This window comes from Sciurus vulgaris, assembly GCF_902686455.1.
Source record: "Sciurus vulgaris genome assembly, chromosome: 11".
Classification (NCBI taxonomy): domain Eukaryota; kingdom Metazoa; phylum Chordata; class Mammalia; order Rodentia; family Sciuridae; genus Sciurus; species Sciurus vulgaris.
This window is the reverse complement of record NC_136472.1, coordinates 14,765,400-14,782,019: the sequence shown is the minus strand read 5'-3', so window position 1 is coordinate 14,782,019 and position 16,620 is coordinate 14,765,400. Positions and strand designations below refer to the sequence as shown.

The 16,620-nt window shown below is 51.6% G+C and overlaps 1 protein-coding gene across 2 annotated transcripts in view; it reads left to right on the top strand.

Annotated features, from left to right (window-relative positions):
- Positions 1 to 1,102: 1,102 nt before the first annotated feature.
- The window catches only part of DTX4 (deltex E3 ubiquitin ligase 4), a 34,019-nt gene continuing 18,501 nt past the window's right edge, over positions 1,103 to 16,620 (top strand). Inside the window, exons 1-3 of one of the 2 annotated variants that reach the window (XM_079102289.1) lie at positions 1,103 to 1,778; positions 9,808 to 10,531; positions 16,385 to 16,446. In XM_079102289.1, the coding sequence (XP_078958415.1) occupies positions 1,568 to 1,778; positions 9,808 to 10,531; positions 16,385 to 16,446 (997 nt within the window). In that variant the 5' untranslated portion in view covers positions 1,103 to 1,567. The remainder of the gene's footprint in view (positions 1,779 to 9,807; positions 10,532 to 16,384; positions 16,447 to 16,620) is intronic. The other variant, XM_079102288.1, reaches the window with a different exon arrangement.

Below are 16,620 nucleotides of genomic sequence, written 5' to 3'. Positions count from 1 at the left end.
TAAGTCAGGTTTGTTTTACCTGGGAATTCCTGGTTCTGCTGGTCAGGTACTGTTTTCTTCCTGTCTTCTAAAACATTAAAAGAGCATATGACATCATGAAGAAAGAAATGTTTCAAAAAATTATCTTACTTCCTAACATAATTTATTTTTATTTTTCCATATCCTGTTGGATTGTAACAGAATGAATTCATGTTTTTATGATTGCAGCCTCAGTCAAACAAAATTTATGTTCTCAGACAAGATCACTGCGTAATCATGACTTCAATCCATGTTCTCGAACTCATGGATTAAAATAACCAAGTATGGCTTGTGTTTGTCCTGTTGCCTCATGATATTGGTCAGAAATACTAGAGGATAAAGTCAATTTAGCATCTGTCTTCTTGACTCTAGCAATGTCGACATGAGCCCGGAAAACCATATTTGCTTTCCCCTGGACGGTATATTTCCATAAGTCACCAAATTTTTGCATTCCTTCGGACTCGGTCTCAGAGGTTGGAGTTCAGCAGTGCAGCACTTGTTGCTTGGCCGGCACGCGCAGCTGGAAACCAGCAGGGGGCGTGGGAGCTCCAGGACACCGATTCGAGTGGCCAGGGGAGGCGTGGCTTCTTCATCCTTGACGGACAGCTAGGGATGCTAGCAAAAATGAGGTAATACTCGCCAGAGCTAGGAGGGCGTGGGGGTGTGCGTGCGTTTCTGTGCAAGCATGAGTGTGTGAGTGCGTGCGCAAGCCGGAGACTCCGCTTGCCTCAGATCTTGCGCTGCGGAAATTGATCGTGCTGCGTTAAAAAAGAAAGAAAAAGAAAAGAAGGAAGCTTCTTTTTTTTTGGAACAAGGCTGCAAAGTTGCTGCCGGGAGACGGTGGCGGTGCCGGGGCCGTGTCATGGCGGGTCGCTGGTCGACATCAAGGAACTGGGGAAACCCCTGCAGGCGCGAGTTTGCCTTAGTGCCCTGCTTGGGAGGGGCGATTCATTCTGGAAGCGACTGAGCAGAGCCACAGGGAGGGGGAGCTCTCCCCGCGCCTGTGACTGCATTTCGTGCGGCGAAAGGGCGGGGAGGGAGGGGAGGAGAACAGAGCGTGCCACAGCGAGCGCGGTCGTGAGGCGAGATCCCACCCCGGCGTCTGCAGAGCCTGAGGCGCAACTGGTGCGAGGACTCTGTCCTCGCGTCGCGGTCAGCCCCCGCTCGCGGCCGCCGGGGCTCGGGCCGCGCGCCCGCGGGGTGGCTTTGCCAGGCGGGGGCTTGTTTGCAGAGAGCCGGGCATTTGCATGAAGCGACTCAGTCTCACAGAGCAGCGGCAGCAGCGGCGGACCCCGGCGGCGGCGGCGGCGGCGGCGCGCGGTCCCAGCCAGGCAGCCCCGGTCTCCGGGCCCCGGTGGATGCGCGGCTGGGGAAGATCCCATGGGCCGGAGCTGAGACTGCCTGGGGCGTTGGGGCGCGGGGCTGGGGGCGCGGTCGAGGCCCGGAGGCGGCGGCGCAGGAGGAAGCGGAGGAGGTCGGGCGCGCCGGGCCCGGGAGGCAGGCAGCGCAGCGCCGCCACCGCCGCCGCCGCCGCAGCCCCGGGCTCGCCATGCTCCTGGCCTCGGCAGTGGTGGTCTGGGAATGGCTGAACGAGCACGGCCGCTGGCGTCCCTACAGCCCGGCGGTGAGCCACCACATCGAGGCGGTGGTCCGTGCCGGTCCCCGCGCCGGGGGCAGCGTGGTGCTGGGCCAGGTGGACAGCCGTCTAGCGCCCTACATCATCGATCTGCAGTCCATGAACCAGTTCCGCCAAGACACGGGTGAGCCGCCCACCTCCCTGTCTGACCGGGAACTCCCGCCTCGTGCGCCCACCTTAGCCCACACGGTGGCACCTTCGTGCAGTAGTGCCACCAAGAGGTGTTGGTGCTTCATTCCCCTTTATCCTCTTAGGATCCCACCATCATCACCACAAACTCATCCGTGCAACTAATTATTAGTAGTGGTTACGCAAAACTAGCTTCAGCCTAGCCAGTAAGAACCCAACCCCCTGCACGCCCCCTTTTCAGTCCTTAGTCCTCCTGAGTCTTTCCGTGTAGAAATTCTGGGGCCTTCCAGGCCCATAAGCTATCCTAGCCACTCGCACCCCTTGGCTGACCCCGCTTTGCCTCTGGCTCTCGGGCCTGCCACACATCCCCTCCCCCCAACTTGACTGCCTCTGCTCCTTCTGTGTGGGTCGGAAGCCTTCCTTCCACTGGGTCCTGGGTGTGGGCACTGGGGTAGGAAGAAGGGATTCCCCCGGAGGTTGCAGCTGCTGTCTAGTATGGGAAGCCTGTGGGCCCTCCCTGGGAGGAGAGAAAGGAGTGCGGGAATTCCAGGGGCTGGAACCCCTGGATGCCATGGCATTCCGGAATACCTATGCTGGTACAGTGGAAGCACCAAAGCAACAGGCCAGAGCAGATGGAGAGGAGGGGGAGGGATGGGGCTCCGGAATGCCTGGCAGGGAAGCCTCTCCCTTTGTCCCTGGAGGAGGCCCATTCCTAAGAAGAAAGTGTCCCTAGACTTCTTACTGAAACCGTACTCTAAGTACCCTATGATGGACACCCTGGCCTCCCAGAGTGCTAAACTCCTCTCTTTCCATGAGAATCAAGTTGCCATTAAGGCCACCACAGCCCTACTTCCCAGCTGACCAGCCTTTCCTGCTCAGAGCCAGGAAGGGTTCCTGGGAAATGGAGGTTAGGCTGAGGGTGGGGGTCAGTGGAGGGAGGGAGAGGGCATAGCTAAGCCTCTTCACTTGGTCCAGTGCATCCAGGCCTAACTGATGACCTGGGACAAGTCTGTGTGTGTCTCCACAGTAATCTCTTCAGTGACAGGGATGGGGGAGGGTGGGTTCTGGAATTCTGGCTGGGCTTTCCCAAGAGTGTAACCAAGGAGCCTGGAGAAACAGGTGTGGTGGGGAGGGAGTAGAGAAAATGAGGAGGAGGGCCCTGCAGCTCAGAGAACAGCTGCCTGAGCAGGACATCTCTGCTTCCTTGGAAAGCCCCCACATCCTGTGTGCTAATTAGGATTGTCATGGGAAAAGGGTATCTTTCCTCCCTCGTGTCCCCATCTTTCGTCATAACTCCCAACCATCTCTTTGCCAAGACTCTGCAAACACTGGTCGATTGAAGAAAGTTTTCTGGGGAAAGGATTCCAGAAGTGTTAGCATCTGGCTGGCCTAAACCTTGTTGGGGAGGGGAGGGAGGTGGAGCTGGGAGAGACCGACTGGGAGGAGGGGAGAACCAGGAGGAATGTGGGGAGATTGAGAAAGAGGATTAAATACGGCTGAGAGGGAGGAAGAGAAGGGTCAGGAGGCTGTTGGAGGTGAGGGCCTCAGACTGAGGAGAGGGGAGGGATTATAGCTGTCAAGTGGGGAGCTGAGCTCTTGAGGGGGGAACATGAGACCACCTGATGGGATTCCAGACCTGCTCAAAAATAAATAAAAGCAGGGATTAGCTTTTCTATTTCAGACTAAATCTCTGAAGCACACGGAGAACCACCCTGGTGATTCACAGCTACCAGCCCCTCTGCCACTTTTGGGAAGGGCAGAGGTTTAATCTGTGTTCTAGGAGGGCTCGTGCCCTAAAGGATGCTTTTGACACAAATGAAGTTGTACAGAAACCTGGATGGAGAGAAAGCTACTTCTCAGGGACAGATCACTATGCCCCGAGGACAGGTTGACTACCGCCTGGTGACGGGCAGTTTAGGTAGAGTCTGGGGCTCTTGAATGTGAGCGCTGTGGCAGAGAACTAGCCCTGGATCATTTTCGGACTGCCTCGTGTGTGCCTTCTATTCATACTGCTTTTGTTTCACCCACTCATTCAGTCAGATGGTCAATCTTCCTGAACACCTCTCTGTGCCAGGTCCTGTGCTGGGCGCTGAGGGCACTGGGCTAGAGTCCCAGGAATGCTGGGTCTGTCAGGGAGTTTGTCAAAGTTAGAATAGAATCTCTGGGCTCTGAACGCCCCCCGTCTCCCTTCCCCAACACACACATAAGTCCTTTCAATATCTCACATTGACGGGACCATGATAGGGTAGGAGCTTTAAGCCACCAGCTCCCAGGCAACCTCAGCCAAACCCTGGCAATGTTTAATTAAATTACCCACCATCCCCAAGCCACAATTTAAAGCTGGGAACCCGAAACATCCCTATAAACAAAAGAGCTGGAAGTTCCCTGCCTGGAGGCAAGTCCTCTTTTCTCTCTCTCTCTTTGGTTGCCTCCTCTGTATAGGGACCTTTCCTGACATGAGAACATTGGCTTTTTAGCAGTTGCTTGCCTGGCTGCTCAGCAAGGCCCAGTCTCTCCAGTCTGCTGGGCTCCTCACCTCATCCAGCTGTCTCCAGGGAGATGGCTGGGAGGTTGGAGACACTCCTCTGCCGGCCAGTTTGCCCTGGGCCCTTTTTCCCCAGACCTTCTGAGGGTTTGAGCTCATTTGCATTCTAGGTTGGTCTCCTCTAGTCATTTTGGGCTGGAGTATCTAGAAAAAGGGAAGAGATGGAGTGAGATAGAGAGGACTGTTCTTGGCTGCTTCTGAAAGCCTTTGTGAAGTCCTCTCCACCGGAAGTAATTTACCTTGACTGGGCTGCCATTTTTCTCTTGTAGGATGTGATGGAGAGCTTCACTTCACTGTCACTTTTCCCTCTCTGCCCTAGCACACCAGGTTGTCATCTCCAGGGTCCTAGCAGCAACGTGAGAAAAACCCAGGCTGGGAGTGAGGAGACATGACTCAGGGTCACACTGCTTACTGTGTGACCTCGAGCAAGTCTCCTGACTGCTCACATCTCCTTTTCCTCTGTAGTGAAAAGCAGCCTGAAGACCTTCTTTCCCTCCTACATGCAGGTTGGCAGGTGAATGGGGCTAACAGGATGTGGCATGGTTCAAGGGAGGATTTTTTCTAGTTCAAAGTTTTCTGTGCATTTTTGGTCTTTAATATGGTGAGAGGGGTCAGACAGAGGGCATGGATTTGATTACAGAATTTGACAGAGGCTGATTTTTTTTTTTTTTAGATTCCCTGCCCCATACTCCCTCCCTAGGGTGAGCAATGAAGTGAAGGAGGCAGACATCAGGGTGACCATGTGGTCACTACAGTAGGGAGGATGCACCATGTGTGGACATTGTGCCTGGCATGCTGCCCACACCACCTCTTCCAATCCTCACAGCAATCTCATAAGCACTGCTCTTCCCAATTTAGGGGAAAGGAAACGGGTTGAAAGAGTTTCAGTTTCTCAAGGGGTTAGGCAGTGTAAGAGCTTAGATTCTGAATCAAGTGCCCCAGGCCCTACTCCTTCCTCCCGTGAACGGTTATGGATCAATTACTTTGTATAAGCACTGTTCCAGGTGCACAAGATACAGCAGTAATGGAATGTCCAAGACTTGATCCTCATGGAACATTCTGGAGAGGGTGAGGCAGTGCTGGTAAGAGACACCTAAAGTGCCTGCTCTATCAGCAGTGAATCACTTGCATAGATGTGCGCGACATGCCCTAGACACGTCAGGTCGTGCCTGGAAGGCATTGCCTCCTATTTCCTGGGAGCCAAAACATCTTGGATGCTTTGGGATGCTGGTGTCTCAGTGGCTGGGCGGGGCTGATTTTCTTTCCTTTTCTTCTTCCTTCGTTTATGAACATTCTCTATTCCTATCTGATTAGAGGTCTTTTACTTGGTTGACTGTACATAGGACAAGGTGGAACTTCTTCAGACTATCTAATTTACCGCCCCGTTTCTAGAAAAGCTCAAGGCTAGTGTATTTCAAATGGGGTAGTCTCTGAAATAATCATGGATGAAATTCTACCATGTCTCTTGTCTCAAGTCTTTGGTTCTGAGGTTGTTGATTCTCTCTGACTATCCTCTAATGTCCTCTAAGGAGCACCTGAACTCTGTAACTTTTTCTGCAGAAACGAGCTCTTCTTGACCTCCCTCTACTGGTTAATGACACCACCATTTGCTACTTTGTCATAGTCAGAACCTCGGGATTCTTGGGTTCATTCTATTTTTCAGTCTTTCGGGCACCTAATATACATAACCATGCAAGCCTTGTGACCTGCAGTTGAAACTTGAGTGTGCATGATGAAAAGTGAGATGCCCAGGTCCAGGCACAGGTGATATTGCCCTTTAGGTCTTCAGGGCATTGCTGATCTGGACACCTGGGGATTAGAAAGTCTTGGAACCTCACTTGGAAAACATTCAGCTACATGGTCAACTCCTACCCATTTTGTCTGTGTAGAGTCTTTTCAGTCTGTCACCTCTTTTTCATTTTCGCAACACCCCTCCACTCACCTGGAACTAATTAATAGAGCAGCTCTGGTCTTTCCACTTCTGATTAACAAACTTGACTCCTCATTGCCTACAAATTAAATCCATCACAGCTTTATGAGCCAGACTTCCTGTGCCCTGGCTCTGCCTGGTGTCCAGGATTATCTTCTTCTGTGTCCTTCTGTTTCCTCAGAATTCTTTATCACCTTCCCCTCCCCACGACTATTGATAAGGTCCCTTCTACTGAAATCCATTTTTGCCTATTAAAATTCTCCTTATCATTCAAGTTCTATGCCACTTGTCATCCACTTCTTCAAATGTTTTCCAAACCATCATTACCTCATTTATCCGGTCAATATATATTGAACCCTTGGGACATGCCAGGCATGTGAGATAGATATAGGAGCCAACACCTCGATGCCCACTATCACAGATTGGAACTTGAGGGAGGGAGACAGATATTCATCAAACTAGCAACAAATATATGTGTAAATGAGTTAATAATATATATAAATATAATATAATATAAATATTTATATATATATATATATTTTTTTTTTTAAAGGAACAGGAATTTGACCTGTTCAGGGAAGCCCAGAGTGAATTCCTCAGAGCAAATAATCTTTAATCTGAAGGATGAGCAATAAAGAAAATGCCAGACTATCACAAGGGAGAACCCAGCATTGTAAAGAGGCCAGAATCAGAGCAGCATAGCAATGGGAGAGATTGAAGGTCCGTGCAAGGAAATGTGAACAGAATAGATTAGGGTGTGAGCAGAGACTGGTGGTGGGGATTTTGGACCCTACCTAAGGAGAACCTACAGAAGAGATTTAAGCAGAGAAGGGATATGGTTTGATTCCTGCCACTAGACATTTGGTTGGCATCCTTAATGTGGCATGTTTTGCACATTTGTCTTCTAATGCTGTCTTAGGCTATGCACTACTTGAAGAATACTTGAATCTTTGCATTCTCCATAGCAACGAATGGGTGCTCAGCAATATGTGATGGATGACTAAATGTCATTGTACACAGGGTTTTCAGTCAGTCACTGCAGTTTGTGGAGCCCTCGTAACTCCGACACTGGCTTAGGCCCTGGGATGCAGAGAGCTGCACAGCAGTGTGCCCACTCCAACTCAGGGCACCTATGTAAAATGTGAAGACCCCCGTGCTCAGCAGGCGGCAAGATCTGCACCTCGGACTCCTTGAGGGTGGAGCCGAGGATGGGAGACTGTTCCAAGAATTGGTTGGCAAGTGACATAGGACCTGAAGGATAAAGAGGATTTCAGTAGATAAAAATGGCAAAAGAGGAAATTTCAATAGTAGGGACCTGATGGACGGTGGGGTAGGGAATCAGAAAACCCTGAGGGAATGCAAGAGGATAAAAAGCAGCCTCTACTTGGCAGGAGTAGAGGAAAATACAGGGATGGAGGAAGATAAACTTGGAAAAATATGTAATAGAACCCTAGCATAGTCTCCAGAAGTCCTGGTACAAATCTCAGGCATCTCTAGGACAACACTATTGTAAAAAAAAGAAAAAAGAAAAAAAAAAAAAATTAAGCACATTCAGGAGAATTGACCAACTGCATTACTCCCCTGGAGAGACTTTAAAATAGTGCCACATAAACTTCAAAAACTTGATTTCCTCATCTGCAAAAGGTGCTTTGTATGATTGCCATGAAAATTATATGGACTGGCATATGTGAGGTGCTTTCTAAGTAATAAAGATTGCAAATATGAAAATATGAGCTATATAGAAAATCTTGCTCTCTCTCTCTAACACACACACACACACACACACACACACACACACACACACAGGCACACTGCAGCCCCTGAACTAAAGTTTCCCCATAACTTCCATCCTGCTTGGACATACAACAGAAAACAAATAATAATAATAATCTCCCTTTTATTGAGTTCTTGATGTTTGGGAGTTTTGTATTCATTTCTTCATTTTATCCTCACATCCACCTGTTGACATAGCTGCCCAGGACCCAATTGGATGAGGAAGCTGAGGTTTATCAGACACATGGAAGAATCTCTTCTGTTGTACCCAAAGCCACACTCTTTGTTCCTCAGCAAGTTGGTTATTAGGAAGGAAATGGAGGCTAATGAAGGAACTCCCACTCCATCCTGATGTCCCTAGGTCTCCCAGCAGAGGCCCTGGTACTGAATAGGGGATTGTTCTGCTTCTCCCTGGTGCCTCTGAATGTTGATGTTTTGGGTCATTAAGGGGCTTGGAGATGGGGTGGGGGGCAGGTTATGACCCTGGCAAAAGCCTGAATGGTCATTGTTCCTTTTCTTCCCCCCTTGAATGGGATTCTGTCCCCATTCTTGGTGTCTCCCTCTGGGTTGGAGGAGGGAGTGGGTCAGAGGCCAGCAAGGGGAGCCTTTTCCCACCACTTTGATGGATAGAGCTTAAGCTGACAGATGCAGACATTCCAGCATCTTTGGAGTTCTCCCCAGCCTCCTCACCCTGCCTAGAGACAGGCATCTTTAGCCTTGACGTTGATACCATGAAATGAGCCCTGGTTGGAATGGATCTGGATTTAGGATTGGGGTGGGTAGTGGAGAAAAGGACAATAGTTCCCTTACAGGCCTGGTGCCCTCCCACTCCTGCTGGTTTGTTTCTGCGATACTGTTGCCCTGTAACGACCCTGACCTCTTCCCTGCCCCACCATGAGACTGTCAAAATTAAGATCCTATCCTTAGGAGGGTTTGATGTTTTTGAAACAAAGACCTTCCTTAGATAATTATAAAATTATCCTCATGACCATGGAGAATGTTATTTTTGTCGATATGAGATTTAGTGCTGGGAAATATGTAAGAGTTTTCTCACAGTAACACACTTTTTTTTTTTTTTTTTTCTCTTTTAAAACTTCACCTATAAAGAAACATTGCCAACTCCATCACCCCTGCCTCTGAGCAGCCCTCCTGGGTGGAAGCAAAGTTGTCCCTCTGTTCTGTAGGTGCCCTGTGTTCTTTTGCGGCATAGTCCTGTGGCAGGGCATTCAGAGGAACACAGGAGAAAGCACATGATAGTTAAGAGGACCTACTGTGTATCAAGTACTTTATATTCCTATACGCAATGTGAAATCCAGTATCTGGCTTGCACAAATATATGCTTACCCAAGAAATACATAAGTCCTACTTATTTTTTTACAAAAAGGAGAGAAAGGAGTTCTCCTGTCTCAGGGGAGAAGAATTGGCGGAGGGGTTTTATATCTGCTACTAAATGAATTCTTTAAAATTTTTATTTAAAAAGTAAAATTGAGCCCAGAACCTTGCCACATTGCTACCAAGGAGCCACATTCCTTAAGTGAATTAATTCGGCTGCGGATCCATCCAGGTGGTGACATCCTGTGCTGTCTCCTTGGTGTTGCTTGACCTGCCCCCGCCACCCCACGCTTTGATAGCAGATCCCTTAAAGGCAGGAAGGAATCTCCTTCAAAGCTGTCACCTTGAAGTGGCGCAGGGCACACAGGACTCTTGGACGTTTGCTCGCTAATGTGATTGGGTGTGATCCATGCTGACCCTGAGTTCTCTGTCCTCCTCTGGCAGGGACCCTCCGCCCAGTTCGCCGCAACTACTACGACCCGTCCTCGGCCCCCGGGAAGGGCGTGGTGTGGGAGTGGGAGAATGACAACGGTTCGTGGACGCCCTACGACATGGAGGTGGGCATCACCATCCAGCAGGCCTACGAGAAGCAGCACCCCTGGATCGACCTCACGTCCATCGGCTTCAGCTACGTCATCGACTTCAGCACCATGGGCCAGATCAACCGGCAGACCCAGCGCCAGCGCCGAGTGCGCCGCCGGCTCGACCTCATCTACCCCATGGTCACTGGCACGCTGCCGAAGACTCAGTCCTGGCCAGCCAGCCCCGGGTCGGCCGCCTCGCCCCCGGCACCACCCTGCTCCTGTCCACAGTGCGTCCTGGTGATGAGCGTCAAGGCCGCCGTGGTCAACGGGAGCGCCGGGCCCCTGCAGCCCCCCGCGACCCGCAAGAACGTGCCCCCCTCCGGAGTGGTCAAGCTGCCCCCGCCTCCAGGCCCTGGGGCCAAGCCCCTGGACGGCACCAGCACCATCCGAGGCCCGGTGAAGACTGCCCCATCGCAGACGATCCGGCGACAAGCCTCCAGCACGCCGGTGGGGGCAACTGCAGGCTCTCCCGCCAGCCCCCCAGGAGCCAGCAGCAAGACCGGGCGGGTGGCCCTGGCCACCTTGAATCGAACCAACCTACAGCGACTCGCCATCGCCCAGTCTCGGGTGCTGATCGCCTCGGGGTAGGTGCTTCCATGGCTGCCCCAGGGCGTTTGTTCACCTCAGGCAGAACCTGTCACTGGCCTTCTGGGTCAGAGTAAGAGGCAAGACCTTAGCTCCTGGTCATCTTGTGCTGGCCTGGGCTGCAGGTGGAAGGGCCCATAGTAGGGGGAAGGAGGGTTTGTAGTTTGGGTTCCAACAAATCTGGATTCTAGGTGAGACTTGGCCTTTCCTTTGCTTGTGATTTGGGGTACGATCCCTCCCCGAGCCCTAACTTCCTCGGCTGTAAATGCTGGCAGTCCTATGCATGTTAAAGTCGCGGTGAGGATTAAAGAAGATTATACCGAGTCATAATGAGCAACAGGAATTGAGCTCCCACTATGTTTTGGTTTGGGGGTTTTCTCATCTCATTTAATCCTTACAACAACTCTATGAGATCGGCAACATTATCCCTTTTTACAGATGAAGAGAAGTTCACTCGCTCAAGAGCACATAGCTAACCCTTGGTAGGGTATGAGATTCAAACTTTAGCAAACTTGAGGCCAGAGCCCAGATTCTGACTTTGCAGTGCTACTTTCCCGCTAAGCATGTACCACAGGGCCGGCATACAGAAGGTGCCAAATGAGGATATTTTCCTTGCTGTTCATTGTCTCACTATTCCAGCGACAATGTGATGATGTTATAGGATGTTGTTAGGATGGATTTTTTTTTTTTTTTTAATGTTCTTGATCTTTCTGATCATAAAATGGGAGCAACCCAAGTCCATGGGCAACATCTGCTGCCTTTGCCTGCCAGCCCCTGGTTTCTTGTCAGCCTCCCACACCCACCCAGTCTTCCCTTTCTCCAGACAGACCTGGCCCTGCCAGCCGGCCCTGAGCTCCAGATGGTCAGGATCGTTTTAGGATTGCACTGGTTACCCGAGTCTGAAAGTCCAGGCTGCCCTGAGGAGGCACCATCAATACTCCACTGGACTCTGCACACAAGAGGCTTGGCGGGAGCATACACTGTGGAGTGCCTGGAGGACCAGGCTGGGATTTGGAGGCCTGGCCTCTACTCCTGCCTCTGCCACTTGGGTTAAGCCACAGAATTTTGCAAGGTCCGGTATCATTGTTTGACACTGGACTTGCCTTACCTGCTGTGGAGTCATGGTGAAAATCTCCCTCTCTATCCCATTGTTTTACTCCAATACAAATGTTAGGCACAGGTACTTAGCTTAGAATGAACTCTCCAGGAGGTCCACACAGCTTGTGTGTTACACGGAGGGTTTGGAACCCAGGATTCCGCCTCTGGTGCGCTGTGGTTTTGGGTAAAGCCAGCTCCTCATCGAAGGCAAAGCAATTCTGAGCTGGCAAAATACAAGTCAGATACAGATTTTCATGACGTCCTCTTAGCTGATGGAACTATCTGGAGAGGGAAATGAACACCAAAACCACACCACTGTTTGGTGTCTCCATGCTGTCCTGCAGCAGCATCCTGGGCTCCTCCAACTGAGCTCCAGGGTGATCACTGGCTCACACGGGAGGCTCCTATGCTGGATAAGAAGATGGCCTCCAAACTCTGACTGCTGGGGCTTGAGCCTGGCTTCCTAGTTGTGCTACCTGGGGCAAGTTTTGCATCCTCTGTCTTCAGTGTTCTTATCTGTAAAATGGGATGGTAATAGTACCCTCCTCCCAGGGTTCTCCGGAGGGTCCATCGAGACATTCATTGTGCAGACTCAGCACAATGTTTGACGCATGCCAAGAGTTCAGTCATTGTCAGCTGCTATCATTATGACTAGCAGGTATCTATCGACTACATGCTACGGAGTCGTTGAAATCAAGTCAAAGCTGAGCAGGTCTGTCACGCCTCCTCTCTGGCACTGTTGACAAGTGCCAAGTGGCCTCAGGCCTTCACTGAGGGAGAGGACCCCCGGTTGCTTTGAATCTTGATGAGGGAGTCAGCAGCACCCTATGTGGAGTCTTTATTCCCTCTGCCTGCCACTCCTATCCCACCTGGAGAACGGAGTGGAGTCCGGACCACGCAGTTTCCACAGGGCTATAGAGATGAGTTGTTTTTCATTCTGTTCTATTTTCCCAACAAGGGAGGCCCCTGCCTACTCCCCTCTATATTCCAGCACTTTCCTTTTCACCTCTTACCACCTCTCTCACCCCACTGCCTTCCTCTGGTCCTGCCTTTCTTGGTCATTTAATTAGCGTGTTTATTCCCTTTGTCTGGGATTGCCATCCACCTTCTGTCGTGGGGCCCCGCCCCCTCTTCTTTCTGCCCATGACCTCGTCAAGCAAGTTTCCCACGGAAAAAAGGGAGACTAGGGAGGGCGGGAGAAGTGGATGAGGAGAGGGGTTGGGGGGGACAAAAGATTCTGTGAATTATTCAGAGACACAAGCAGGGGGTTTCTAAAGGGTGAGGGGCTGTGCGGTGGCAGGCGGGGCCACCCCTCTGGCCCTCTCCTCCAGAGTCTGGGCTTCTCTCTCCAGGAGGCTGCAGTTGCCTTAGAGACAAGACCATTGTCCTGCCTGAGGATTCCTGGGTTGGCGCATAACTCAGAAAAACTGCCTTTCACCGTGGGTCTGCAGGTTCCCTCCCTCCGCCCCGCTCCCTGCCATCTTGTCAAACACTTGTCTCTTCTTGGTTTTATATTTTATCAGTGGAAATTAAAACTTGGACCCTCCATAACCGGGAACTGGCCCAACGGAATGGGAGGGGTCTCGTTGGTGATCGGCCAACAAGTGGTTAGCCCAGAGACCGGGGCTGAGTGTTGTCTGGAGGATGTGACCAGCATGTCTACCGCGGGCTGCTGTTTGATAGAAGGAAGGCCCAGGCTTGCGTGGCTGGGGGCCCAACAGGGTGGACGCCACTGGCTGTTCTCCAAGGTCTTCCTTTTAATCAGGAACCATGGGGGTGGGGAGATCAGGTGTTGCCAACTAAACAACCCTCAGTACTGCCCAGGGTTCAACTCTGCACCTTTACACTTGATACCCCCGTCCTCAAGAATCTGGGAAAACTGGTAATTAGAGCAGGAAATGGCAGCACTGAGCCCAATATGGTCCTTTGACAGTTGGAAAGGAAAAGCGTAAACAGCCACCCAAATTTGCATAGGGCTCAGCTGTTTGCAAAGTATTTGACCTAGATCCGGAATCCTCACAGGGACCCCGGGGCGGGGGCAGGCATTTGGGGTGCCCTATTTACAGCTGGGGTAACTGGAATGTGTTCAGGGACCGCACAAAGGCGAGGAAGCTCTACTGAAGGCACGGAGCAAATCAGAGCTGAGCTGGGTAAAGACGAGCTTCCCGGAGCCCAGCGCAGGACTCCTTGGCATTCTGCTCTGTTCCCTAAGCAGATATCCCCCACCCCACTGGGCCCCACTGCTGCCCGAGCCTAGAACGAGCCCTCCCACCATGTCTCCCCTTTCCTGACACTCAAGGACACAAGGACAGGCTCCTCTCCCACCTGTTGGCCCCACCGTGTCCTGTGTGTCCCTCATGTCCCACCTGCAGGCCCTCCCCTTCCTTTCTCCAGAACTTCTGCCCCACCCCCACAGTTCTCAGGCTGCTCTCGGGGGTTGGAGTATTTCCTGGTGGACCAGATTGGGTGTGGAAACCTGCCAGTCCAGTTTGTGGGAACAAAGGTGGCTTTTGTCACCCAGATCACGGCTACTTATCAGCTGGAGTGGGGGACTTGGAGATGGCCAGAGGAAAGACAGGTGCAGGTTTGGGTGGCAGGCACTGCCCTCTGGTGGGGAGCAGAGGAACAGTTCTCAGGAAGTGGCTCTTCTGCCCCGGGAGGGGGCCCAAGGCTAAGGCTGCCACCTTCTTAGGTCCTGGCGGGGAGGCAGGGAGCTGGCAGGAAGGCGTCCTCTAAACCAAGACCCTGGCTGTTCTACAGATGAGGACATGGAGAGAGACAGCAACATTGACTGACTTTGTGAGGAACCGTTGGCAGGGTTGGGACTGGAGCGCAACTCTCTCGGCTGCTTTTCCATCATGCCACATCTGACCCTGAGGGGCAGGCCATGGAGCCCAGAATCACATCCGTTCCCCTCTTCCTGGTTTATTGTCGCTTGTTTTAAATTCAGCTTTCTCCTCTCTACATCCCGGTTTGTTGTGCCCAGGGGAGTTTGTAAAGGAAGTATCTTTTGGTGGCTTGTTGAGACCCAGACATTCTCGCATCCTCCCTGCTCTGCTCTTGTGCAGAGGGAACAGTGGCCCAGGCAGGCTCTGAATAGCCGTGAAAGCCCCACCTGCACTCCTATTCCTGCTCCTTACTTCCCCACCTAGTGCTGGGTTTCCTTGTCACCCTCTCTGGGCTTCGGGTTCTGTCTGCAGCATGGGGTGCTCGGGGTGTGTTGGGGATGACGTTCGAGCTCAGCATAGTAGTGAATGGCCCTGGAGCCAGATGTTGGGGTGTGATTGGTTTGGTTGCTTACTGAGTGGCCTTGGTCACCTTTGCTCCTCTGTGCCCCTCAGCTTCCCTGCCTGTGGGACGGGGTCAACCACAGGCCTGTTGCCTAGGTTGTGGTAGAGGCTGGGTGGGTTTGTACATTGTGAGCAGTGAGATCTGCAGGGAGTGGAGGCTCTGGGCACGTCAGTGATCATGACACATAGAGGAAGCCACTCTGTTCACTGCGTGTCCCCAGCACGGAGCGAGTATCGAGCACAAAGTAGGGCACAAGAAGTGCTTTTCAAATGCGTAAATAAATACTCCCTTCTCCTTCCACTGGCCCAGCATGGTCCTACCCTGTAGCAGAGCTGCTGGTTTCTCAGGCTGTGTTGCTCCTGGAGGCAACTGGCCAGGTCCATCGGCCTCTGCAAGCCAGCTGTGGGGCGTGGGTGGCAGAGGAGATGGCGCAAGCCCCAGCCCCACGCGTCCCATGTTTTCCTAGTCAGCACTGTGGGCGGCCGGGTCTGTCCCAGGCAGCTGTGCCATCTCTTCTGCAGCCTGGCCTGTGTTGCTGGGGAGAAGGACAGAAAGGGAGGAGGCTGTGCCTGATGTTTACGTCTTGGGGAAAAGAAGCAACAGCTGTTCAAACAGTGGTTTCCAAAAGTTGGGCCCAGGGCTGGCGCCATCTGCATCCTCTCAAGGAGCTTTGGAAAAAATGGAGTTTCGTGTGCTCCGCAGGTGGAGGTTCTGATCCCGGCCCAGAGCTCTCCACCTGTTTAAAGGCATCTGGGGCGGCTCTTTTGTGGCCTTAGATCTGAACCTGCTTCTTTATCTTTTCATGCCTTCAACACATATTGATCAAATGCCAGCTGATGCCAGTCACTGAACAAAACAAAGCTATTTGCTTATATTCTGGAAAGAAGCTGAGAAGCAACAACTTATTGTAAAAGATCATAAGTTCCATGAGGAAAAAAAATAAAGAAATAAAGTAGGATAAGAAGGTTTGGTAGTCCCAGGGTGGGATGGAGGACTGAGAAACAGTATGAAATAAGACTGGTTCAGGAATTGCTCTAAGAAGGTAAGATTTGAGCCAAGACTGTAGAAGTGGAGGAGGGAGCTAGGCAGTCACTTGGTGGAATAGCACTTCAGCCAAGTGGAACAGCATGTGCTAAGGCTCTGAGGCACATGCTGTTTTCTCTGGCATGTAGGAGAAGCAGCAAGAGCAGAGTAAAGAGCATGTGATGAAAGGAAGCCAGAGAGGAACAGAGCAGAGGGTGCTGGCAAATCACGCTGGGCTGTGGAAGCTTTGCTGGGACTTTGACCTTGACCCTAGCCATTCTGAGTTTCAAGGTTCCGGATGGAGGAGTGACTTGGGTTTTGAAGGGAACAGCACCTCACCTGCCACGTTAAGAACTTCCTGCACCCTTAATAGGGTTCAACACTGGTCCATGTGGTCCCACTTGTCAAAACCATAATGTATCTGCTCTTTCCTTCCGCAGGGTCCCCACCGTCCCAGTGAAAAACTTGAATGGATCCAGTCCCGTCAACCCTGCCCTGGCAGGTAAGAGCTACCTTGGGCTGTACTTGCTTGGGTAGAAAAATCAGAGTAATGGAACAAGTGGTGAACATCTGCACAAAGGAGACAATTTGGATGTTAACGGAGGCAAAAAGGGATTTTAGGAGTTGTAATGGAAGGGCAGGAAGGGTTTGGGAGAGAGTCGATTGCTGAGCGCCA